Consider the following 26,537-nt stretch of genomic DNA (forward strand, 5'->3'; position numbering starts at 1 on the left):
AGTGGTGTGTTGAAGTTTCCAAATATGAATGCATTACATTCTATTTCCCCTTTTAATTCTGTTAGCATTTGTTTCATATATGTAGGTGATCCTGTGTTGGGTGCATAGATATTTATAATAGTTATATCCTCTTGTTGGACTGACCCATTTATCATTATGTAATGTCCGTCTTTGTCTCTTGTTACTTTCTTTGTTTTGAAGTCTATTTTGTCTGATGGAAGTGCTGCAACTCCTGCTTCTTTCTCACCTTTAGTTTCATGAAGTATCTTTTTCCATTCCTTTACTTATAGTCTCTATGTCTTTGGTTTTGAAGTGAGTCTCTTGTAGGCAGCATATAGATACGTCTTGTTTTTTTATCCATTCAGTGACTCTATGTCTTTTGATTGGTGCATTCAGACCATTTACATTTTGAGTGATTATTGATAGGTATGTACTTATTGCCATTGCAGGCTTTAGGTTCGTGGCTACCAAAGGTTCAAGGGTAATTTCCTTACTATCTAACAGTCTATTTTAACCCACTTTGTGTGCCAGTACAAACACAACCTAAAGGTTATTTTTTTTCCCTCCTTTTTCTTCCTCCTCCATATTTTATATTGTTAAATATCATATTCTGTACTCTTTGTCTATCCATGGATTGACTTGGGGCTAGGTGATTAGATTTTGCTTCTGCTTAGTAATTAATTCTTGTACTTTGTTGTGGTTTTATTTCCCCTGGTCACATCTATTTAGCCTTAGGAATACTTCCATATATAGCAGTCCCTCCAAAATGCACTGTAGAGGTGGTTTGTGGGAGATAAACTCTCTCAGCTATTGCTTATCTGAAAATTGTTTAATCCCTCCTTCAAATTTAAATGATAACCTTGCTGGGTAGAGTGTTCTTGGTTCGAAGCCCTTCTGCTTCATTGCCTTAAATATATCATGCCACTCCCTTCTTGCCTGTAAGGTTTCTGCTGAGAAATCTGATGATATTCTGATGAGTTTCCCTTTGTATATGATCTTTTTTCTCTCTCTAGGTGCTTGTAAAAGTCTGTCTTTGTCCTTGTCTTTGCCATTTTTAATTATTATATGTCTTGATGTTGTCTTCCTTGGGTCCCTTGTATTGGGAGATCTGTACACCTCCATGGCTTGAGAGACTATCTCCTTCCCCAGATTGCAGAAGTTTTCAGCAATTACCTCCTCAATGACACTTTCTGCCCCTTTTCCTCTGTCTTCTTCTTCTAGTACCCCTATAATGTGAATATTATTCCGTTTGGTTTGGTCACACAGTTCTCTCAATATTCTTTCATTCTTAGAGATCTTTTTTTCTCTCTGTGCCTCAGCTTCTTTGTATTCCTCTTCTATAATTTCAATTTCATTTACCATCTTTTCTCCTCCATCCAGTCTGCTTTTAAATCCCTCCATTGTATGTTTCATTTCAGAGATGGAATTTCTTAATGATTGAATCTCCATCTTAAGTTTGTTCCTGAGTTCTTAAATATTTTTCTGTACCTCCATGAGGATGTTTATGTTTTTTATTTTGAACTCTCTTTCAGGAAGATTAGTGAGTTCAGTTTCATTTAGATCTTTTCCTGGGGTTTGTGAGATTTTGGTCTGAACCAGGCTCCTTTGACCTTTCATATTTCTATGTGGCGCCCTCTCATGCTCAGAAGCTCTAGTCTCTGGAGCTGCTCAGCCCCTAGAGTGAGGTTGTGGGTCAGAGGGGAGTGGAACGGGTGCCTGGAGGTAGGAAAGAGCTGTTCCCTGATTCCCTGCTGCAGTGCCTGTCTCCAGAATCAGATTTAGTGGGCTGAGCACACAGGTGTAAGCCTCTGTGCTTTGCATCTCTAGATGTGGTTGGTGGGGCCTTCCTCTGCCTGGCCTGACCCCAGCACAGTGACTGCTGGTTTGCAAGCCAGTGCCGGCAGGCCAGGAGGAAGGTGCAGAAGGCTGCATGTTACAGTCAGGGGCCTTGGAGCTGAGTAGCCAGCCAGGGGGATGGAGTGCCAGAACCTCCTCAGAGTTCCCAATCTGCTGGGAAGATCGCACCCAGACAACCTTGTCTACCAATTCCTTCTCCCGTGCTGCAATCTCTGTGCAAACCCCACCCCTTCAGCAGCTCTCTAGCTGCTAGGAAGCCCCTCAGACACCTGCCTTCCCTTTGTCCCAGAGCTGCTGGATGTGGATCCCCATCCTTCTCAAACATCCACAATGGCAGTCTCTTAAGCACTCTGCCTGTCCCAGCTCCCCAACCCCACCAACCTCCAGAGCACCACACAATGTAGGTTTGTGCTCCAAAGCAGATCTCCAAGGCTTGGTGTTCAGCAGTCTTAGGTTTCCACTCCCTCCCCGCCCCATTTCTCTTCCTCCTGCCAGTGAGCTGGGGTGCAGAAGGGACTGGGTCCCTCTGGATCAAGGCTTTGTTACATTTCCATGCTTCAGGAGGTCTGCTCTTTTCATGAGGTCTGTGGGCAGTCTAGTGCAGCCTTCCTTCCTGTTGCTCTTCCAGGGTTAGTTGTGTTAATTAAATTTTCATACTATATGTGGTTTTGGGAGGAGTTCTCAGTCTCACCTCTCATGCCGCCATCTTGAATCTCTACCATATATATATCTTCACTTACTAAAAAATACTTCAGATTTATGCTAACTTAATTCCAGTGAGATAAAATAATGTTACTCACATGGGCCTATTCTCTTTCTCCTCTTTCTGTGGTATTGGTATACATATATTATATTTATATATGTTGAAAACCCAAAAACACATTTTTGTAGTTAAGATGTACTTTCTACAGTATATTTTTCTAATTTTTATGTCTTTTTAAGTATCTGAGAGAAGAAAGGAGGGCAAGTATTTATTTTTAGCTCTTGTTGTATTAACTTTTGTATTTGATATTTCTGGTTTTCTTCATTCATTCCTGTGGATACAAATTACCATCTGTTAATACCATGTCACATCCTTAGCCCAAAATAGATTTTCTCCCACCCACTTCCTTTTGTTCTGTCCCTAGGAAATATATTACATTTTTATGTGTTACAAGTCCAACAATATCATTCTATATATATATTTAAATATAATTAAAAAATTTCAGATAACAGAAGAAAGGAGTTGATATACATATTTTTACTCACTTTTATAATGACATAATCACTGTTATCAGTGCTCTTTTTTATTTGGTAAGTTTAATTAATCTTGCAGGTCATGTGCTTTCTCCCTTAAAGAAATTCTTTTAGTATTTCTTGTAAGTGAATCTGCTAGGAACAAATTCTGTCAGTTTTTATTTATCTGTGAATGTCTTTATTTTACTTCAGTTTTTGAAAAGTAGCCTTGCTGAATAGAAAATTTTTGGTTGACAGTTGTCCTTTGAGAGCTTGAAGTATAATATCCTACTGCTTACTGGCCTCCATTTTTCCTGATTACAAGTCAGTTGTTAATCTTTTTTTTTAATTAAGGCATCACTGATATACAATCTTATGGAGGTTTCTCATGAGCAATATTGTGGTTACGACATTCACCCATATTATCAAGCCCACCCCCACATCCCATTGCATTCACTTTCCATCAGCATAGTGAGATGCTGTATAGTCACTACTAGTCTTCTCTGTGCTATACTGCCTTCCCCATGAGCCCCCCTACATTATGTGTGTTAATCATTATGCCCTTTAATCCCATTCTTCCTCCCTCCCTCCCTTCCCACCCACCCTCCACAGGGCCTTAAATTTGGTAATCACGAGTCACTTCTAGGAGACTGTGAGTCTGCTGCTGTTTCGTTCCTTCAGTTTTGCTTTGTTGTTATATTCCACAAATGAGTGAAATCATTTGCTACTTGTCTTTCTCCACCTGGCTTATTTCACTGACCATATCATCTAGCTCCATCCATGTTGTTGCTAATGGTAGGATTTTTCTTTTTCTTATGGCTGAATAACATTCCATTGTGTATACGTACCACATCTTTATCCATTCATCTACTGATGGGCGCATAGATTGCTTCCATATCTTAACTATTGTAAATAGTGCTGCAATAGGGGTGCATATATCTTTTTGAATCTGTGATCTTGTTTTCTTTATGTAAATTCCTAGGAGTGGAATTCCTGGGTCAAATGGTATTTCTATTTTTAGTTTTTGAGGAACCTCCATATTGCTTTCAACAATTGCGGATCTAATTTATATTTCCACCAATAGTGTAGGAGGGTTCCCCTTTCTCTGCATCCTTGCAGCATTTTTTGTTCCTTGTCTTTTGGATTTAGGCCATCCTAATTGGTATAAAGTGATATCATATTTGTGGTTTTAATTGGCATTTCTCTAATAATTAGCAATGTGGAGCATTTTTTCATGTGCCTGTTGCCCATCTGAATTTTTTCTTTGGAGAAGTATCTGTCCAGATCCTCTGCCCATTCTTTTAATCAGGTTATTTGATTTTTTTGGGTGTTGAGGCATTTGAGGTCCTTATATATTTTGGATGTCAACCCCTTGTCAGATATGTCATTTACGAATATTTTCTCCCATACCATCAAATGCCTTTTATTCTACAGATGGTGTCCTTTGCTGTACAGAAGCTTTTACTTTGATGTATCCCCATTTGTTCATTTTTGCTTTTGTTTCCCTTGCCCAAGGATCTGTGTTCAGGAAAAAGTTGCTTACGTTTATATTCAAGAGATTTTTTGCTTATGTTTTCTTCTAAGAGTTTATGATTTAATGAGTTACATTCAGGTCTTTGATTCATTTTGAGTTTACTTTTGTGTTTGAAGTTAGGCAACAATCCAGTTTCATTCTCTTACATGTAGCTGTCCAGTTTTGCCAACACCAGCTGTTGAAGAGGCTGTCATTTCCCCATTGTATGTCCATGGCTCCTTTATCTTATATTAATTGACCATATATGCTTGGGTTAATATCTGGACTCTCTATTCTGTTCCACTGGTCTGTGGCTCTCTTCTTGTGCCAGTACCAAATTGTCTTGATTACTGTGGCTTTGTAGTAGAGCTTGAAGTTGGGGAGTGAGATCCCCCCCTCACTTTATTCTTCCTTCTCAGGATTGCTTTGGCTATTTGGGGTCTTTTGTGGTTCCATATGAATTTTAGAACTATTTGTTCCAGTTCATTGAAGAATGTTGTTGGTAATTTGATAGGGATTGCATCGAATCTGTATATTGCTTTGGGCAGGATGGCCATTTTGACAATTGTAATTCTTCTTAGCCAGGAGCATGGGATGAGTTTCCATTTGTTAGTGTCCTCTTTAATTTCTCTTAAGAGTGTCTTGTAGTTTTCAGGTATAGGTTTTTCACTTCCTTGGTTAGGTTTATTCCTAGGTATTTTATTCTTTTTTGATGCTATTGTGAATGGAATTGTTTTCCTGATTTCTCTTTCTATTAGTTCATTGTTAGTGTATAGGAAAGCCACAGATTTCTGTGTGTTAATTTTGTATCCTGCAACTTTGCTGAATTCAGGTATTAGTTCTAGTAGTTTTGGGGTGGATTCTTTAGGGTTTTTTATGTACAATATCATGTCATCTGCAAACAGGGACAGTTTAACTTCTTCCTTACCAATCTCATGCCTTTTATTTATTTGTGTTGTCTGATTACTATGGCTGGGATCTCCAGAAAAATTTTGATTAAAATTGTGGAGAGTGGGCATTCTTGTCTTCTTCCCAAACTTAGAGGAAAAGCTTTCACCTTTTCACTGTTAGGTATGATGTTGGCTGTTGGTCTGTTGTATATCGCCTTTATTATGTTGAGATACTTGCCCTCTATACCCATTTTGTTGACAGTTTCCATAATGAATGGATGTTGAATTTTGTCAAATGCTTTTTCAGCATGTATTGAGATAATCATGATTTTTATACTTCTTTTTGTTGATGTGGTGGATGATGTTGATGGATTTTCGACTATTGTACCATCTTTGCAACCCTGTAAGAAATCCCACTTGGTCATGGTGGGTGATCTCTGATTATTGTTCAATTTGGTTTGTTAATATTTTTTTGAGTATTTTTCCATCTATGTTCATCAGTGATTTTGATCTATAGTTTTCTTTTTTTGTGGTGTCTTTGCTTGGTTTTGGTATTAGAGTGATGCCTGCTTCATAGAATGAGTTTGGATCTATTCCCTCTTCTACTTTTTGGGGAACTTTAAGTAGGATTGGTGTTAGTGCTTCTTTAAATGTTTGATAAAATTCAGTGAGGAAACCATCTGGTCCAGGGGTTTTGTTTTTAGTTAGTTTTTTGATTACCAATTCAATTTCATTGCTGTTAATTGGTCTCTTCAGATTTTCTGTTTCTTCCTGGGTCAGTCTTGGAAAATTTTATTTTTCTAGAAAGTTGTCCATTTCTTCTAGGTTATTCAGTTTGTTAGCATATGTTAGCATATGATTTTTCATAGTATTCCCTAATAATTGTTTGTATTTCTTTGGTGTCAGTAGTGATTTTTCCTTTCTCATTTCTGATTCTGTTTATATGTATAGACTCTTTTTTTCTTGATAAGTCTGGCTAGGGATTTATCAATTTTGTTTATTTTCTTGAAAAACCAGCTCCTGCTTTCATTGATACTTTCTACTGTTTTATTCTTCTCTGTTTTATTTATTTCTGCTCTGATCTTTATTATGTCCCTCCTTCTACTGACTTTGGGCCTTATTTGTTCTTCTTTTTCTAGTTTCATTAACTGTGAATTTAGACTGTTCATTTGGGATTGTTCTTCTTTCTTGAGGTAAGCCTGTATTGCAGTATACTGCAATGGCCTTTGCTGCATCCCACAGATTTTGAGGAGTTGAGTTGTTTTTTATTTGTCTCCATATATTGCTTGATTTCTGTTTTTGTTTGGTCAGTGATCCATTGATTATTTAGGAGTATGTTGTTAAGCCTCCATGTGTTTGTGGATTTTTTGTTTTCTTTGCATAATTTATTTGTAGTTTCATACCTTTGTGGTCTGAGAAGCTGTTTGGTACAATTTCAATCCTTCTGAATTTACTGAGGCCCTTTTGTGGCCTAGTATGTGATATATTCTGAAAAATGTTCCATGTACACTTGAGAGGAATGCATATCCTGCTGCTTTTGGGTAGAGTGCTCTGTAGATGTCTGTAGGTCCTTCTATTCTAATGTGTTGTTATGTGTCACTGTCTCCTTATTTTCTGTCTGATTCATCTGTCCTTTGGAGTGAGTGGTGTGTTGAAGTCTCCTAAAATGAATGCATTGCATTCTATTTCCCCTTTTAATTCTGTTATTGTTTGTTTCATAAATTTAAGTGCTCCTATGTTGGGTACATAGATATTTATAATGGTTATATCCTCTTGTTGGACTGACCCATTTATCATTATATAATGTCCTTCTTTGTCTTTTGTTACTTTCTTTGTTTTGAAATCTATTTTATCTGATACAAGGACTGCAACTCCAGCTTTTCTCTCCCTATTATTTGCATGAAATATCTTTTTTCATCCCTTCACTTTTAGTCTATGTATGTTTTTGGTTTTGAAGTGAGTCTCTTGTAGGCAGCATATAGATGGGTCTTTTTTTAAAAAATCCATTCTATAACTCTTTCTGTTTGGTGCATTCTGCTCACTTATATTATGGTGATTATCAATATGTATGTACTTATTGCCATTGCAGGCTTTAGGTTCATGGTTACCATAGGTTCAAGGGTAGTGTCTTTACTATCTAACAGTCTGACTTAACTTGCTTATTATGCTATTAGAAACATAATCTCAATTTTTTTATTTTTGTTTTTTCTCCCTTCTTTCCCTCCTCCTCCACTCTTTATATATGAGATGTCATATTTTGTTCTCTTTGTGTATCCTTTGATTGACTTTATGGGTAGTTGATTTACCTTTGTATTTGCTTAATAATTAATTTGTCTACTTCCTTTTCTGTGGTTTTATTTTCTTTGGTGACAGCTCTTTAGCCTTAGAAACTCTTCCCTCTAGAGCAGTCCCTCTAAAATACACTGTAGAGATGATTTATGGGAGGTAAATTATCTCAAGTTTTGCTTATCTGGAAATCGTTTAATCCCTGCTTCAAATTTAAATGATATTCTTGGTGGGTAGTGTATTCTTGGTTCAAGGTCCTTCTGCTTCATTGCATTAAATATATCATGCCATTTCCTTCTGCCCTGTAAGGTTTTTGCTGAGAAGTCTGATTATAGCCTGATGGATTTATCTTTGAATATGATATTTTTTCTCCCTCTTGTTGCTTTTAATACTCTGTCTTTGTCCTTGATCTTTGCCACTTCAATTATTATATGTCTTGGTGTTGTCTTCTTTGGGTCCCTTGCATTGGGAGATTTGTACCTTTTTGTGGTGAGACTTTTTTCTTCTCCAGATTGGGGAAGTTTTCTGCAATTATTTCCTCAAATCACTTTCCCTTTTTCTCTCTCTTCTTCTTCTGGTACCCCTATAATGTGAATATTTTTCTGTTTGCATTTTTTGCACAGTTCTCTTTATATTCTTTAATACCTAGAGATCCTTTTTTCTCTTCGTGCCTTGGCGTCTTTGTATTTCTGTTTTCTAATCTCTGTTTCATTTACTATCTCCTCTACATCCTCTAATCTGCTTTTAAATCCCTTTATTTTGTGTTTCATTTCAGATACTGTATTTTTCAAAGTGTCTATCTCTTTCTTGATGTCCTCCGTTTGATCTTCAAAATTTTTCTGTAACTTCATGAGTATGTTTATAATTTTTATTTTGAAATCATTATCAGTAGGATTGGTGATGTTTATTTCATTTGGCCCTCTTTCTGATGTTTGATGGATTTTCATTTGTACAAATTTCTTTTGCCCTTTCATATTTCTAATGATTATTATGGAATTATAACTTTGTGTAGGCAGCACCTTCTGATGTCCAAAAGCTCTGCTGTCTGAAGGTGACCAGCACCTGGATGATGGCAGGGATCACTGGTGAGCGGCACTGGTGTCTGCAAGGAGGAAGGAGCCCTTTTCTGTTTCCTGGCTTCATTACCTGCCTCCACCGCCAACACCAGTGGGCCGATTGTGTGGGGAAGAGTCTCTGCATTGCACCCTTTGTAGATGCTGTCGGTGGGGCCACCCTCTAGCTTGCCTGGCAGAATGGCGGGGGCAGCTGTTGAGCATACTGGTGCCTGCCAGGAGGAAAGAACTCCTTCCTCCTTCCTGCCTGCAGTGCCTGCCTCCACTGTGAGGACCAGTGGGCTGATAGTGCAGGGAGGATCCTCCGTGTTATATCCTTGTAACTGCTGTAGGCGTGGCTACCCTCCAGCTGGCCTAGTGCAGTATGCATGGGTAACAGGTTTGCTAACCATTACCTGCCTGAATGAAGGAGTGGCAGGCTGGGTATCACAGTGGGAGGCTTTGGTGCTGCATTGCCAGCCATGGGTAGGAGCATCTGAAGCTCCTCAAAGATCCCAACTTGCTGGGCTGAGTGTGCCAGGATGATTTTGTCCACCTTGAGTCACAAGCTCTGTATAATCCTTGCCTCTTTAGCATCCCTCTTGTTCTTGGGAAGTCTTTCAAAGCGCGCACCTTTTGTCCCAGAATCGACAGTTGTGGGTATCTGTTCTCCAGCAGTGACTGGAATGTCAGTCTAATCTCCAGATTTGACTAATCTCCAGAGCACCATGTAATGTGGGTTTGTGCTCCCAGAGCAGATCTCCAGGGGAAGGTGTTTAGCAGTCCTGGGCTTCTACTCTCTCTCCACTCTGTATCTCTTCCTCCTGCCAGTGAGCTGGTGTTGGGAGGGCTTGGGTCCTACTGGATCGTGGCTTTGCTACTTTACCCTTTTCCATGAGTTCTTTTCTTTTCCCCTGAACCAGGCCATCTGTTGAGTCTTCTTTCCAGTCACTTGTTCAGGATTAGTTGTATTTGCTGTATTTTTGTGTTATATGTGGTTTTGGGAGGAAGTTTCTACCTCACTTCTCAGGCTGCCATCGTTTTCCTCTCCTCGGTTTTTAATCTTACGAGCTTCTTTGTAAGTGAAGGGTCATATTTTCTTTTGCTCTTTGAAATATTTTTCTTTGTATTTGTTTTTTATCATTTTTATTATAATGTGTCTGGAGATCTCTTCATGTTTATTGTACTTAGTTTATTTACCTTAATTATGTAGATTAGCATTTTCATCAAATTTGGGAAGTTTTCAGGAATTATTTCAAACAAATGTTAGCCTTCTCCTTCTCTCCTCTTCTTATAACACTCCCATTATACATATGTTGGTGTTCTGAATGGTGTCCCACATTTATCTGAGGCTCTGTTCATTTTCTCCATTCCTGTTTTCTCTCTGTACTTCAGGTTACATAATCTCTGTTGAACTATCTGCTGATTCTTTTGTCAGTTCAAATCTATTGTTGAAACCCTCTCTTGTATTTTTCAATTATTGTACTCCCTGATTTCCAGTAGTTGTTTTGTACAATTTATGTTTTTTACTGATATTCTCTATCTCATTGGAGATTGTCTTCCTTCTTTAAGCATGATTTTCTTATTTTTCTCTTTTATTATTTCAGCTATTTGTATTATCTTCTAATTTTCCTTCACTACAGTCTTTCAGGTGTCAGTTCTCATTTTTATCATCTCTTTCTCCTTATTCTCCTTTATGGTGCTTTGTACTTTTTTCTTTTGAGGTTTAATTCTGTAAGTATATTTTCTTCTACATCAGAGGTTTGCATGCCCTGCAGGCTAACTCTGTCCACTGCCTATTTTTGTGACTTAAGTTTTACTGGAGTACAGCTGTGCTCAGTTGTTTGTATATTGTGTATGTGTCCTTTTGCACTACAAGAGCAGAGATGTGTAGTTGTGCCAGAGATTGTACCATCTGCAAAGCCTAAAATACTTATTATCTAGCCCTTTACAGAAAAAAGTTTTCTCACTTTCCATTTTGTGGTGTATTTGCATGACCTGAGTAGCAGAAGTATTTCAAAAGGCCATTTACATCTGCTTTTACAAAGGTTTTGAGATTTGCCTTTATTATAGAATAGGTTTTACATAAATGTTTAATGTTGGGCTTTCTCTTCCATGTGGATAATGCGAATTTCAACCCAACACTTATGCCTGGCTCTGGCTTTAAATTCTCACAAGTGCCTTTTTTCTTTCATACTTATACCTTAATGTGCTTGAGGTTCTTTTCTGCACTTTAAGGCTTTTGATGTGTTTTAGCATCTTTTTCACTGGTACAGTTGAAGGTTTCAATTATTATAAATAGGTTTCAGTTTAGTTCCCTTCCTTAAGAATGCCAGAGATTATGTCTTCTGGCCCTGCTGTGTTTTGAAACCCATGCCTTCTACCTCTTGTCTATCCCATGTATAGTAAAATTCCTCCAATAGCTCACATTTCTCTTTAACATTCTTGTTTTGAATCCTGCTTTGTTTCTAGCATCTGATAATCCCCTTTTATTTTGAGATAGGCTAGTGTTGAAAATGTTTTGGGTAAGTGTTAGCTTTGATTTTCTATGTATATATTTTTAAATTTTATTGAGAATGTCAAGCAGATATTTTTAAATGTTTTACATCTGTTTTGGAGAGCACATATTTTTCAAAACTATGGTCTTTATTTGCATATCAAATGCTGAGTTTTCCTTTACACTTTATTTTCATCTTTTTCTGTTTGTATATCCATAGATGAGGAGCCATCTGGCTGGTTTTAAAATTTAGACAAAACAGTATGGATGGCTTCTCTTTAGTTTTATCCATGTTCCACAGCCAAATTATTATTAGAAACTTTCAAGTAACAATGTATCCTAAAAGAACTACTATACGCAAGCTTACATTACTTGTTGCTTCAACACCCTGTTGGGAGTGGGAAATAGAACATAATTATAGGCTTACTAGTATATGATTTTCTTTTCTGTGTTTGATATAGCCATTGTGCCTGGTTCCTACTTTCTTTAATAATGCTACCATACCAGGTACAAGATATGGCAATGACTAATCTTTTTATGATAGAAATTCTGTCTGCAGTTAGATCTAAATTACACCAGCTTTGCGTGTGGTATATTCACTACATGAGGCATCAGATATCCCCTGCATTATACTTTCCAACAGCTATATGGAGGCATGTCAGTGATATGTTTGTTGATTCTCCCATAGCCCAGAACTGCCTTCAGAACTTCTTACTTTCAGGATGGGACAGTTGAGTGGCATTATGCCTCTTTTAAATTACAGAATTATTGTAGTTTCTATTTGTCTAGTTGTCACCATACCCAAATTCCTATTGTTGCTGGCAAATTTTCTTATTATTCTAGTAGTAATCTGAAGGGAGAATTTTAAATCTGACTGCTCAGTTTAACCATCTTATTCAGAAGTTAAAGCATTTGTTTCTGTGACGAAAAAAATGTAGCCAGTCGTTTCATAAAATACTTATAAAACTCATTTCCTTTTTTCATTTTTTCATGAAAAGCTTTACATGTAGTAGGTACTCAATAAATTTTGTTTTTCCTGAGTGAATTAGTTTACTGTTTCTATGAAACAACAACTTAAGCTTTTAAGCAAAATATTTAAAAAATTAAATCTCTTAACATCATTTCTTACTATAGAAGTAATATAAATTTATTGTAGAAAATTGATGTTGCAGAAAAATTTTGCTGTATGAAGACATCCATTGTTAACTTTTCTATAGGCATGCTTATCCATTTAGAAACAAAATTGTGATCATTCCAAATACAATGTTTTGTATCATGATTTCACTTATTAATATTTTTTATTATAATTAAATTTTCTCCCAGTTTCATAATATAATATAAAGCTTGAAAACTATGATATAACTTCACTTAATTTCATATAGAGGATGATGAAGAGTCTTAGGATCCCATGATGACTCCTGTCATTTGTCTACTATGTTACAATAGAGTTTTATGCCTCTGGAATTTCTCTAAGATACGAGTATTTGGTTTTTAGTCTTTATGGGTGTGTATTTTTTCCTTTTGATGTTAATTCTTGTTGATGACCTTATGTCTTGGGATTTTTCTCTCACTTTCAAATTATCTATGTACAAGAGGTTTGGTGTTTAATGTCCGATCTTTTGATTCAGACTTCCTGATTGTGCATATGTTTCTCTCATTGATTAGTTGTGTGAGTTTGGGTTATGTAGGCTTCCTCATCTTACAAATGGTCTCCAAACTGTATCTTTGACATAAAATTGTTGTGAGGATTAAATGATCTAATTCATGTTTAACACTCTGTACACTATTTGGCAATGGGGTGGTATTTGCAATATTTTAAAACTGATACGATATGGGCAGTGACCAATCAGAATAGATGTCAGCCACAAACAATTGGAATTGACCGAACACTGACTTTCCTGGTGAGAGTGAGAGAGAACTCAGTTAAATGCCATCTTAGCTATAATAATGATGAAAATAATTTTCAAGGTGATGATGATGATGATGATTGGGCAAGTAGTTACCAAACAATACTTATGCTGCAAATAACCACTAAAGACATGAGTTTTTATGTATGAATTTTATCTTTTACCTGAATTTTTGGCTTCTGTTGTATTATAAATATGAAAACATATTAAATCTCATATTATGAATACAATAAAAATCTCAGGCCTTAAATCTTCTGTTTAATTCACACTCAAATAGAATTTCAGTTAAGACTTGAAGCTTTTCTCAGCCAAAGGATATAAACATTTATGTAATTTAATTTGAAAGAGCTATTTTTGTTAATTTTATACTAATAAATTTTCTTGAAGTAAGAACCTATTGCCACAAAATTTTCTATATGTATTGATGCTTTGTTATTATGTGTAAATATACTTAAGATGCACTTGAACATTCTTTATCAAAGCTATATTATTCATTCTTATGTTCATGTAAATTAATAAACATAATATTCACATGAATCTTTAAGGAATACGTTGAAAAGTATTCTCTTCTTAGCTGTAACTTCTATGTTTCACTTAATCTTTAGCATTTTATAGAGCATAAGGCAAAACTTCAATACAGAATTTATTGTATATACTGTCCTGCATTAATGTTTTGAACCATATATGTTATACATTAAAAATAACTTGGGGAATGTCTTTTGGACTTTCTACCACTTAGACTTTTAAAATAAATGCTTTGTCCTAATAGCTATGATACTTGGTATTGTTATGTAGATGTTTATAAATTTTTTTACTATTTTCTTTAGCTTGCCAGTGTAATGGACACAGCACGTGCATCAATAGTAATGTGTGCGAACAGTGTAAAAATCTCACCACAGGAAAGCAGTGTCAAGACTGCATGCCAGGTTATTATGGAGATCCAACCAATGGAGGGCAGTGTACAGGTAAGTATTTTCTTTTCTTTTATTTCAGAGTAATTTTACTACAGAAAAGAAAATTGAGGAAGATACACCTCTCAAAGAAAAATGTTCCCATTTAGGCTCTGTATTTTTTGAAGTTAATGTATATATTTATTAGCGACTATTTATTAGTGAACTACAAAATTTCTGTGATACACTTGCTTTTAAAATTCTTTTTCTTCAAAATGAATACATGTTTATTATATGAAAATTTTCAAATGCAAATAAAACAAAAAATTGTCCATATTCTCACTATTCAAAAATAATCACTGCTAATAGTTTCCTTTTTTAATAACAGTAAGTTAACATTTAGAAGTAAATAATTAATGACTTTGTATATGCCTTATATCAGATTTTTTTCCCCCCACTCAGGGTGGTAGCATAACGTAATGTTTAAGATAATGGGTTTTAAATCAGTCCTGGGCTGACATTCCAGTTCTTGCCACTGTTCTCACATATGGCCTTGGCTAAATTGACTTACCCTTTTAGTGCCTCATTTTTCTCATATGTAAAAGGAAGATGATAATGCTTAATTGGATTATAATGACCAAAGGAGAATATATGTAATAGAGGCATATGTGATAGGCAGTGAAGCACATTGAAAGAGCATTTCAAGTCCTAGTTTTATCATCACATATTCATTCACTGAACCTTACTTTTCTCTGTCTTCCTCTCTATTCTTCTCCTTCTATTTTTCAGTGAATTTTTGGTCTTCCATTTAAAATTTTCCTTTTGAATTGTAATTTTATAGTAATCCTTCTTTATTGCTAGGTTGGTCCTTGCCCTTCAATTTTTTATCTACTTTTTCTAAATGGAGATTGCCTATACAGCACCCAGAGAAAAGCCTCTGTTGTTGGCTATGAAAAGGTGAGGAGCCTGGAGTGAGTCGGGCCTGAGCCTGGTCTAGATAAAAACACTACTTGTATATTAAAACTACCTGGAGAGCTTTTAAAAATTAAGGATGTCTCGACTGTTCCCTAAAATAATTAAATCAATATCTTGGTTGAGGTTGTAGGGTGATTCTAGGGCACTGACTCTTTTGAAAGGCTTTCTAAATGACTAATACACACTCAGGATTGGGAAACATGGAGAATGATCAGTTAAGCCTTTGAGTCAACAAAGTTGCTCAGGCAATAGCAGGTGTGGTACTAATGAAGACAAGTGAATGGAAGTTTTGTGATGTGAAACTCTGTTTTGATGCTTTTCTACAGATGACTTGCCTGACATTCACATTTTCTGTGGTCTAGGCACTGTACTTACAGCTTTGTATTCAGTATTTTGTATCAACTTCACAACAGCTGAATGGGAAGTATCTCTGCTACCCCAAATATACAAAGAAGTTAAGTAGAATTCCAAATATCATACTATTAGAAAGAGGAAGAAAACATCTGATTCTTAGGTTCTGCTCTTAACTGTTAATTTAGAAGTTATGTCAGTATGGACAGGCAGGATCCAGTAGCCTTCAGCTAAAACCCATAGCTTAGGGCTGTGTCTACTGTTCACAGAAATTGCAAAAAATCCATAAAATTTAGTCACAGCATTTTGTTATTTTTTGTTTAAGTAAAAAGATAAAGACTTTAGAGAAATCTTGTTTTTGAAGGCTTTTTACTACTGAATTTTTGATAGCCAAGGATTTCATTGATCAAAAATTGTATTTCAGATAGATTATTTACACATACTATTATTTCCACAACTTCAAGAAAAAAAGAAAACTGGAATTTTGTTACACTTTACAATTTATTTGTGTCTGCAAACTTTCATGCATTTAATATATAAAATTGTTTTATTTTACTTTTATGAAAATGACTTCATGTATACTTTCCAACTTGTTTTAATGCCCATGTAATAGTCCAAACGTTTTTGCAAACTAATTTACTTAATATATTTCTGTTCTTTATCTGATGCCTCCAACCATTCCCCAGTTTTAGAACATTATTATTTCTTTAAGTTAGTGTCCAATCTAAATAGCATAAAATTAACTATTTTAAATGTATGTTTAGTGGCATGTAGTACATTCATGATGTTGTGTAGCCATCACCTCTGTGGAGTTGAAAATGTCTATTCCAATATCTGTTTTCCTCACTCTGCAAGAAAACCCTACACCTATTATGTAGTCATCTCAGCACTGGCAAACACTAATATGCTTTCTGTCCAAATGAATTTATTTATTCTGGATATTTCATATAAATGAAATCATATATGTGACCTCCTATGCCTGGCTTCTTTTACTTAGCATATTGTTTACAGTGTTCATTCTTATAGCATGTATCAATGGTTCAGTCCTTTTTAGGGCTGTATATTATTCCATTGTAAGGATATACCACAATTATTTTATCCATTTATTCATTGATGGACATTTGGGTATTTTTCCTCCACCTTTTGGCTGCTATGAATACTGGCGCTATGAACATTATGGCACAAGTCTTTGAATATCATTTTCCAGTTCTTTTGTGTTCAAGCTAAGGGAGGTATTGCTGGGTCATATAATTCTATGTTTAATATTTTTAGTAATTGTCAAATTGTTCAAAACTGTGTATTAGAGTGGTGCAGCAGTTTATATTTTCCCCAGAAATGTAGAGGATTCCAATTTCTCTATATCCTTGCTAACACTTGTTATTGTCTATTTAAAAAAATTTCAGCCATCCTAGTAAATATGAAATGATATCACATTGTGGTCTTGATTTGAATTTCCCTAATGACTAATGATGTTAACAGTCTTTTCAAGTGGTTGTTAGGCATTGTATATTTTCTTTGAAGAAATGTCTATTCAAGTCCTTTGTCCATTTTAAAACAATTTGTTTTTAAAACCTAAGATAAAATATACATACACTTTACCATTTTAATAACTTTTAAGTATGTAGCTTTGTGACATTAAGTACTTTCACATTGCTATGAAACCATCATTATCATCCATCCCCCCAACTTTTTTATTGTGCAAAACTGAAAACCCATAGCCATTAAATAATAACTCCCATTCAGCCCACCCCCAGCTCCTGGCACCTGACATTCTACTTTTTCTCACTATGAATATGATTACTCTAGGTCTCTCAAACAAGTGGAATCATATAGTATTTGTCCTTTAGTGACAGCTTATCTCACTTAGCATAATGTCTTCAAGATTCATTCATACTATAGCATGTTTCAGAATGTCCTTTCTTTTATATAAAGGTTGGATAGTGTTTTCTTGTATGTATATACCACATTTTGTTTGTCTCTTCATCTGTTGGATAATTGAGTCACTTCTTTTTGGTATTATGAATAATGCTCCTATGAAAATGGGTGTGCAAATATTTGTTCAAGGCCCTGTGTCTTTTCATGGGCTTATTGGTCATTTGTATATCTTTGGAAAAATTTCTATTCAAGTCCTTTGCCCATTTTTTAATTAGGTTATTTTTTAATTGTTGAATTCTAAGAGTTCTTATGTATTTTAGATATGAGGCCCTTATGTAAACTGCAGATATTTTCTCCCATTCTGTAGGTTGTCTTTTCACTTTCTTGACTGTCTTTTGAAGCACAAAAGTTTTCTGTTTTGATGAAGTCCAGATTATCTGTTGTTTTCTTTTGTTGCCTATCAAATAATTCATTACCAAATGCAATGTCATGAATTGCCATATATAGGCAATGGAACATTTAAATAACTAAATTAGCTACAAAATGTTTTAAATTAGAATGGTAAGTTTTATCATTCCAACAGGCTTAGTGCTTTTAGAAATGTGTTCCCCTTCAGGGATGATACTTCTGTGCTAGGTTTAAGCCTAGTTCATTATTCTATATTAATTTTTGTTACTGACATTACACATCTGGCAAGCTGAGGCACAATGCAATTAAATGGGATGAAAGATAAATGCCTACCTTATTTATTACTTGCACATTCTCTTGTAGTTTATAAGTTTTTAAATAATTCCTTATAGTTTCCTTGTTTCTTAAATTTGTCAAACTATTTTGCCGTGTATGATTTCTCTCTGGTGATGTGATATATGAATGCTGTTTTTATTTTTTAGGGCCATATTACTAACTAAATAATATGTTACATTTGGTGAATTCTTTCTAATGCATAATGGCTAAAATCAATTTATAAAAAATGTACTATTTCTATTTCTTCATCTTTAGTTCACCTTATTGAGAAAAGTTCATTTTTTTATTAGTAGGTAAGTTTACTAAAATTCAGAGTTCATGATAATATTAAGGGAAAGAAGGAAATAGATTTATATTTGAATGGTGAGTTTTTAAATTCAGTCTACTAAAGCCAATTTAATATTGTAGTCAATATTACATGAATGTACTTATAGATTTTCCCCAGATTGTTTTTAGACTATGGCATATTTATGGCTATTCTATTATTACATTAACCATTAAAAGTTTTATTATTAAACTTATTTTCTTTTCATTAATGTTCAGGAAGATTCTCTGATAGAAAGTTGGTGTTGCCATCACATATCTGTCTATCTATCTATATTTGTAGCTATGGGAGAATTTAACATTGTTAAGAGTTTGCGCTTTGGGATGGTACTGGTTGGGTCCATATCCTGGCAATGCCACTGTCAACTTGGGTAATTATTTAGCCTCTTAGTGTCTCAGTTTTCTCACCATAAATGTGGCTAATTTAATTTACTGTGAGGCTTAAATAAGGTACTTTACATATGAAATAATAAGTGTTCCTTGCAAATGTTAACTCTTCAATGCTAGCTATTACTATGGATATTATTATGACTGTTAATGTTATTACTAGTTACATATCAATAGGCTTAAGTATGTTAATAAAAAATGTATGATTCTGACTTTTGGATGAGTATTATTTTTGTCATATTAGCTCCAATCTTATTTACAAAAAGAAAGAGGAAGAAAATAATGTTTTATTGACTAGAGGAAGAGCTCAATGCACTACACTAGTTTGCAATGAAAGATTATCCTTGAATTCCACAAACAATTATTAATACTTATTATACTGTGTTAGAACTTAAATTTATATACGTTCTGTGAATGCTATTATAGTGTTATGAGGAAGTGGAATGGTAGAATCAGAGACAGAGATTAATTCTGATGGAAGGATCAGGGTAGGCCCTTGAGAGTTGAGAGAAATTGAAAAGCTTCAATTTTATGTGGGTATCATTATTCACATGTTTTTCATTATAGCTTATTATAAATGTAAGACAGCTAAGCTATAATGCTATTAATCTGAAAAATATTTTATATCTTGATATGTATTTGTTTTATTTAATTATTCATAAATAGATATGCTATAAGGAAATAAACTCCAAATCATGAAATATACAGGCATTTAAAAAAATGCAGTCTTGTAGAACCCATTGGTTTCTTCATCGAGGTCTTACTTTTTCTGATTAGTTTACTGCAAGATGTTTAATGGGTTTAGTTGGCATGATGAATAAATTGTTTTAACATTGCATTTATAATTGGATTTAGTAAAGTCTGCTTATGTATTTATGAATTTGTCTTATAGTTCATTTGTATTTTTTTTCTAGTTTCTTGAATAGTATACTTATCTGATTTTCTTCATTCTTTCTATATATTTCACTTTTAATCATGATAGAGAAACTCTTAGTTTCCAGTTAAGGGGAAAAAAGAATTCTTTCACCATAATGGCAGTTCTATTTTTACCTTTGTTTCTTCTCAGCAAAACTTAAGTTTTTCTTTTTGGCGTATTATGAGTATCTGTCTATAGCAAATTTTATGGAACTATTTAATACTTCAATAAACACCCACTAGGCTATGACACACATGTCCTCTAGGACTAAAGGGTAGTAAAAAGGAAGATGAATTAACTCTTTCTCTCTCTACTGGGATGGGGCATTTTTTTCATTTTAAACCCTTCTTGCATATTGGAGATTATACATAGAAGCTGAAAATTTATAACCAAGTGAGCATGAGCATTTCTTAAAATAAATGTAAGAAGCTTAATTCTCTCAAACTGGGAGCATTGACCTGAATAACATAAAAATGCAAATAAATGGAAATCTTGGCATGGAGCTCTTGTTTCTATTGTTCTGATAAAATGAAGTTTAAAGTTTGTATTTTCTGAGGAACTTTGTCACGCTAAGGGGCAGAGAAAAGCCAACTTGATATTTTTAAATATTCCGAAGAGAGGCCATTAAATGAATAATTATATAACTGTATGTAGATATTTAATATAATGAAATAAGCATGAAGTTATGCTTTGATGAAAGATTCTCTTTAAAATAACACTTTTATATCAACTTAATCACATTAAGAAAACCAAGAAAGCCTTTTTAAATCATGCAGGGCTGCCTGTTTCCACTGCAAGATTTAAAAAAACTTCATTGCATAACTTCTGTTATATTTCTTGCCTGGTTGTCTTCTCTATGAGTTTTTCGTTTTCCTTGGTAAAGTATCCCTCTAACTTGAGATGCTCAAAGTCTCTAGTTTTCTTTCCAAGCTCTTATCCTTTTTGTTCTTGTAAGAACTACAAGGGCAAGAAGAACTGAGAGTATGAAACTATTTGGCCCCGATATTAAACTATTAAAACTAAATAGATAATACTAAAACTAAGAAATAATATTATCTCTCAGGTGTTTTAGGGTAATGTTTGATTGTGGTTTATAAGATGCAGTTCACTACTTTTTTTGTTAGATTCCTTTTGAAAAGAACTGTTCATGGGGCTGTGTCTCGGGCAACTGCAGACAAGCTCACTGAACACAGGAGTCCTGGGTTATTTCAGCACCTTTGTTAAACCTACGCCCTTCCTTAAGATCTCCTTTCCTATATTTTACTTGCACACAGTTCTACTTTCTACCTACCTTAACTTAAATAAACTTTTACTTAAACGTTTGGCATTTGGTTAACATTTCTTAAGCTTCTGGTCTTGATGCTATAGAATGTTTTCACCTCTGGTTTATTAGTTTTTGACAATGAAGTGTGTCGTTTGCATGTTTTCTTGTCAGTAATAAGTTCACTAATCTATCGCATGGAATTTTAAAAAATATTCAAAGATTTAGATCTACAAGTATGAATCTATTTGGGGCCAGGTAGAAACCATTATCTAAGTGTCCAATATTTCTCTTTAATTTCATTTGATGCTTAGCCTCTTATCATGTATTGTATTGTGAAATTTCATGTTGCAAGCATATGGTACTGTTTGGTTCTTCAAAAAGTGATGTTAAGATCGTTGTAATTTAACAATAAAATTGGATCTTACACTTACCAATTCCTCAACAAGGAATTCCTGTTTGTTTCAAATCACAGACCTAGGATGAAAACTAAAAGGTAAATTTAAAGTTGGTCATACTTCTCATATTCTAAAACACAAAACATTTATTTAGTATTCTATAGAAAGTTAGAGATTAACCTTAAAAATGCTAAGCATGTAGTTTTATTCAATTTTTCTAAAAGCAAAATTTTTTAAAAATCAAAATTTAAAATTTGGACACACACTTTTTCAAATAGTGTATAAAAACTAATTAGCAATATTGGAACAGTTAATTATATATTAGGAACGCCAAAGCAGGTGTTTAAGAAAGCATCAGCATAAATATTCTCTGTAAAAATTTCATAAACATATTAAAAGCCTCCTTAGTAAATTATTTAAGAAGAAATGCCTTTTTTCTTAGAGGCCCCTTTTTATATACCATAGGATATGAATATAATAACTCCCTATTCTCTTTATCACGTATAATTTTAGCTATACCTTTTATTTTGCTTTTTCCTTATAGGCCAATCATGGATTTTATAATAATCATAATCTATATTTTTAGACTTTAAAGGAAGTATATAACCATTTGATTGTATATTTAGTGAATATTACAGCTTGCTTTATTAAGCATTTTGAACGTTTTTTCTTTGACTTGCTGTTAAACATTTCTGTATAAGGCTACTACTATTCAAATTAATTAGTTGAAAAACTGAATTCCATGAATTTATTATTTAAAAAGTATTCTCCGTTCGCCTCCCGTTTTCATTAATGCTAATACCACCCTTTTAGGCTTAATTTCAATGTTCGCTTTGACTCCCTCTCTTCTTCCTGTCCTTACATTCTGTCCAAGCTGACCCTGGCATTGCATTCTCTCTGAGCTCCATGTCTTCCCTGGCATTCTATTACCCTTATTAATTTAGACCTCTATTATTCCTTTTCTATTCTGCTGCTGCTAGGTTACAGATTACCTGAAATAGGATAGGTTTTTATTAAATATTTATTGAATTAATCAGTGAATACTCTCCCTATATATCATCTCTCTCTAATTCATCCATATATTTCCTTTATAGGAAGAGAATCAAAAACATAGTTTTCTCATCCTAAAAACATTTAGTGATTTTATTACCATTTCTAAAATCATTCATTTCTTGTGAAGTGTCTGTGAAATAAATTAAAAACTCTTTAACAAGACTTTCAAGGCCTTTTCTGCTCTGACCCCAATTTCTGTTTGTGGTTTCACGTCCTGCTCATCATGTGCCACCTCCTTACTTCTCTTTGTCCACATCTTAGCTAACAACACTGAGTTTTCTTATCAGCCAAGCTCTGAGCATTACATTAACAAAATATGTAACTAATATTTAGTGGTAGTTTGTGCGAGGACCATTGCTAAGAACTTTGCCTAAATTTTTCCATTTTATCCTGAACATTTTATAAAGTACACACAATCCATTCTACAGCAGTAGCAAGGAGATGGGCCTAAGCACTATGTTAAAGGTTGAGCATAAAGTGCTGGAACCAAAATTCAAATGTGTAATACCTGACTCCAGTGCTCCAAACCAATGTGCTCTTACATCTGCTTTGAATCTCAGATATAATCAGTGGTCGACTTTCACCCTTTCAAAGCTATAATACGGAACTGCCATCGTCCAGCTGTGTCTGTCTTTATTTTAGCCTAGTCTATTGTAATGGTTTCTGAACAGATCAGCCTCTTTCTTTCAGTTGATCTTTTTTTCTGTTTCTAGGACATCCACAATATCACATACCTTCCCACCTCACCTTCTACCACTCCTTCCTATAAACCTGGTGATTTACCCTCTTGAACTACCTTTACTTCCCTGGACACCACCCTGCCTCTGAACTCCACTATTTTTCATACTTAGGCTCAAGGGAAATTTCAGCCTGAAAACTTTAGTCATTTCCCTCTGAACTTCAGGCTGTGTTCAGATGATGAGAGCCATGATGATAGCCATCAGTGTTTTAGTAAGTCATCATTTACTTGTCTTAGTATCTAAGTAGGTTGTAAACTTCTTAATGAGAAAAGTTTTGTTTTTGTACTTTTACTATTATCTATGTATCCCCATTGCATAAGTGGTGGTACTTACTGTGCCTGTTATATACTGAGCACTTTTCCATATTGTTATTACAAAGAAAATATACTATTTGTATTATCTGTTTTACTCATTTTCATATAATCTAAAAGAAAAAAATAATTCAAACTTTCTAGCTAGATGGTTTAATCATTTCAACCAGTATTTTCACTTTAGAGCAAGAGGTTAAAAATTGGCCTATTTTTTCCATGTTGATTTTCTGCTTTCTTTTATTTTTCAGTAATAGAGCCAACAGTGAAGCAATACTGGTTCCAATATGTAGGTTTTACTTTGCTGTGAATGAGGATTGTTTTTAATAATTATAAGTGATGTTTCATTGTTTACTCATAACATATTGAGCAATAAGCTGATATTTTATACATACAATTTTCATTAAGTACTGATAAGAGAAGTTATATAAAGTTTAGTTAAGGGAGAAAAATTCAATTTATATAATTCTCTTCAGTTTCTAGTTTTTCTAGAGAAGATAAATAAAACCCTTCTGTCTGCCTTTTCAAAGCTTACCCTCTACTATTGCCTTACTAATCTATTAATTCTGGGGTCATTTTAGCAGAATATATTATCCTATAAGTATTCTCAGCTAACTTCAAAGTATCTTTTGCACCTTACTAGATAATTTGTATTTTAAATGATTTTTTAAAGTATATTTTGTGTACTCTTATCTGTCAGCAGCTAATTCTTTCAAGTTCAAGGTATTGAGCTCCATGAGTCCCATTACTGGTAACAGAAGGCATTTGAGTGATCATTCATATAGGATGATTTTTTTTTTAATGTAGGGAGTAGTGTTTTCTTGAGACATGGAATCATTATTTATTTAACATATTGCTAGCAACATTGCTTCTACCCAAAAGGAAAAAAACAAAACTCTTAATATCATAGGAAAAACAAAGGACTCCTCAAATAATGTTGTCGAACATAATGTTTTTGCTTACAAGTCAAAAGCATAGCAGTGTATCTTATTATCTATTTTTAAGCACAGGAATATTCAATCTTTTCAAAATTGAAAAGGTCTATTTAATAGTTTTGTTCTGACATAATTTCACTCGGAAAAGTTGTGAGTATACAAAGAGTTCCCCTAAATGTGCTCTCTTTCTCTCTCCCTATGTCTCGATTAAACATGCAGAACTTGATGCCCCTTTACCTCTTAAATACTTTAGGGTATATATTTTAAAAACTAGGAATTCTGTTAACCACATTATAGTTAAAGAAATTAGGAATTAACCTTGATGGACATTATTACTTAAATATGGACCTTATTGAGATTTGACCAATTGTCCCAACATTGTTCTTTAGAGCAAAAGAAATCCAAGATTATTAGTTGCATTTATTTATGTCTCTTTAAACTTCTTTAATCCGGAACATTTCTTGAGTCTTTTTATATTTAATGGCATTACATTTTTTTTAGGTATAAAGTCCATTTGTGTGTGCATATGGAATGTGCTACAGTTTGTTTTTTGTCTGACATCTCTTCATAATCATATTCTGCTTACACACTTTTGGAAGGAATGCCACTGAAGTTACGCAAAAGTCCTCTCCCTATCAGGAGCCACGTGCTGTCATCATTAATGGTCAATATGGACATTTAGTATTTGGTGTCTACCAGGTTTCTTCACTATGAAGTTACTATTTTATCCCTTAATGAAAAAGTTTCTTGTTGGAGACATGTTGAGACTGTGTGAATATTGTGTTATTTTGCAAAATTCCTCCCCCTAGTTTTATAGTTTTACCAAATGGTGATTTTTTAAATTCCATTGTTCTTTCTACACTAATGAGTTATCCTTCTTCTGTAAGGAAGCACTTTCTCTTCCCTAGTTTATCCCTCTGTGTATTTTATCTATGTGTCTAGCTATGAGTCTATTTATGTGTATCTATCTATCCGTCATCTCTCTACTCTTTTTCATTCTTTGAACAATTCTTTATATTTTTGACATTCATCTTACACTTTTCCTGCCCTAACTGGAAGTTGGAATTTCTCAAGCAGCCCTGGTTCCTTTAGTGGGATCTTTGCTGCAGGGACATCATTGTTTCTGGATCATCTCAGTAGACAGAACTGAGGAACAGATGTCTGTATACACACATGCTTACATATGTGTCTAGCCACATACATACATACACATAACTACATACATTGATACCCTCTTTTCAATATTTATCTATACTCTATATTAAAATCCATGAGTTCACACTAATACCTCTCACTTCCTGTCCCTTACTGCTGGATTCATTCTATCCTTCATCCTTTCCAAATTTTCATTTCCCTTTCTGACAGCAAAGAATGTGGCTTTCATTATCTACGATATGTATTTTTTTTTTTTGCTCAGACATAGAATATGCAGAAAGTAGTTTTAGAAGTGCTAATTTTTCTATAAATATTTTGCCTCTGTGAGAAGGAAGTCTCCCAGTTAGAGTTTTAGTATTTGTTTATTTTTGTCTAGTATTTATATTTGTAAATCAGTATAAACAGTAAAATCTTATCATGAGTAAAGTTAAACTTGTCTTCATATATTTAAGGACCATTTATATATTTTTGGTGAATTGTCTGTTTATGTCTTCAGTCAGAGAGCATATAGTCTATAACTATTTTTAAAGGGCACTCAGGTGAGTTCTTCTTCCCTCCTTAGTGTGGTGGTTTGTCATCTGAATAAGGGTCATTCATTTATTTCTGTTCAGTCAGCTTTTGGCCTCCTCCTCCCTCTGCCCATATCATTAATGTTATGTTCCTTTTTGAGCAAGGGAAACCTTAACATGGTCCCAAAAGTCAGGAATGCACAAAAAGCCATTTTCATTTCTACTATTACCCTATTCTTTCCATTAAATTTTCATTCAATGCTCTGTAGTTAACTTATCTCAAACCAGTCTCCATTTTTTCCCCATTAAATACACAGCACATGCATATTTTCTTATTTTTCTTATGCAAAGGGCAATGTGTTTTGTACTTATTTTCCTTTAACAGTGTAACTTTTGTTCATAGAGGTCTTCCTCATTGCGTGTTATAGCTCCATAGTACTACATTTTGAAAACGTACCACAGTCCTATTCAACCTTTCTCCTGAATATGAAATTTAGGT

The 26,537-nt window shown here is 34.3% G+C and overlaps 1 protein-coding gene across 6 annotated transcripts in view; it reads left to right on the plus strand.

Moving 5' to 3' along the window:
- ATRNL1 (attractin like 1) overlaps positions 1–26,537 on the plus strand; it is a 750,424-nt gene that overhangs the window by 229,162 nt on the left and 494,725 nt on the right. For all 6 annotated transcript variants that reach the window (XR_008999031.1, XM_036898417.2, XM_036898415.2 and 3 more), the window contains one exon: positions 14,045–14,182. Coding sequence is in view for 5 of the 6 variants with exons in the window: in XM_036898417.2 (XP_036754312.2) it covers positions 14,045–14,182 (138 nt within the window). In the remaining variant the exon portion in view is untranslated. The remainder of the gene's footprint in view (positions 1–14,044; positions 14,183–26,537) is intronic.

This window comes from Manis pentadactyla, chromosome 8 (assembly GCF_030020395.1).
Source record: "Manis pentadactyla isolate mManPen7 chromosome 8, mManPen7.hap1, whole genome shotgun sequence".
NCBI classification, from domain to species: domain Eukaryota; kingdom Metazoa; phylum Chordata; class Mammalia; order Pholidota; family Manidae; genus Manis; species Manis pentadactyla.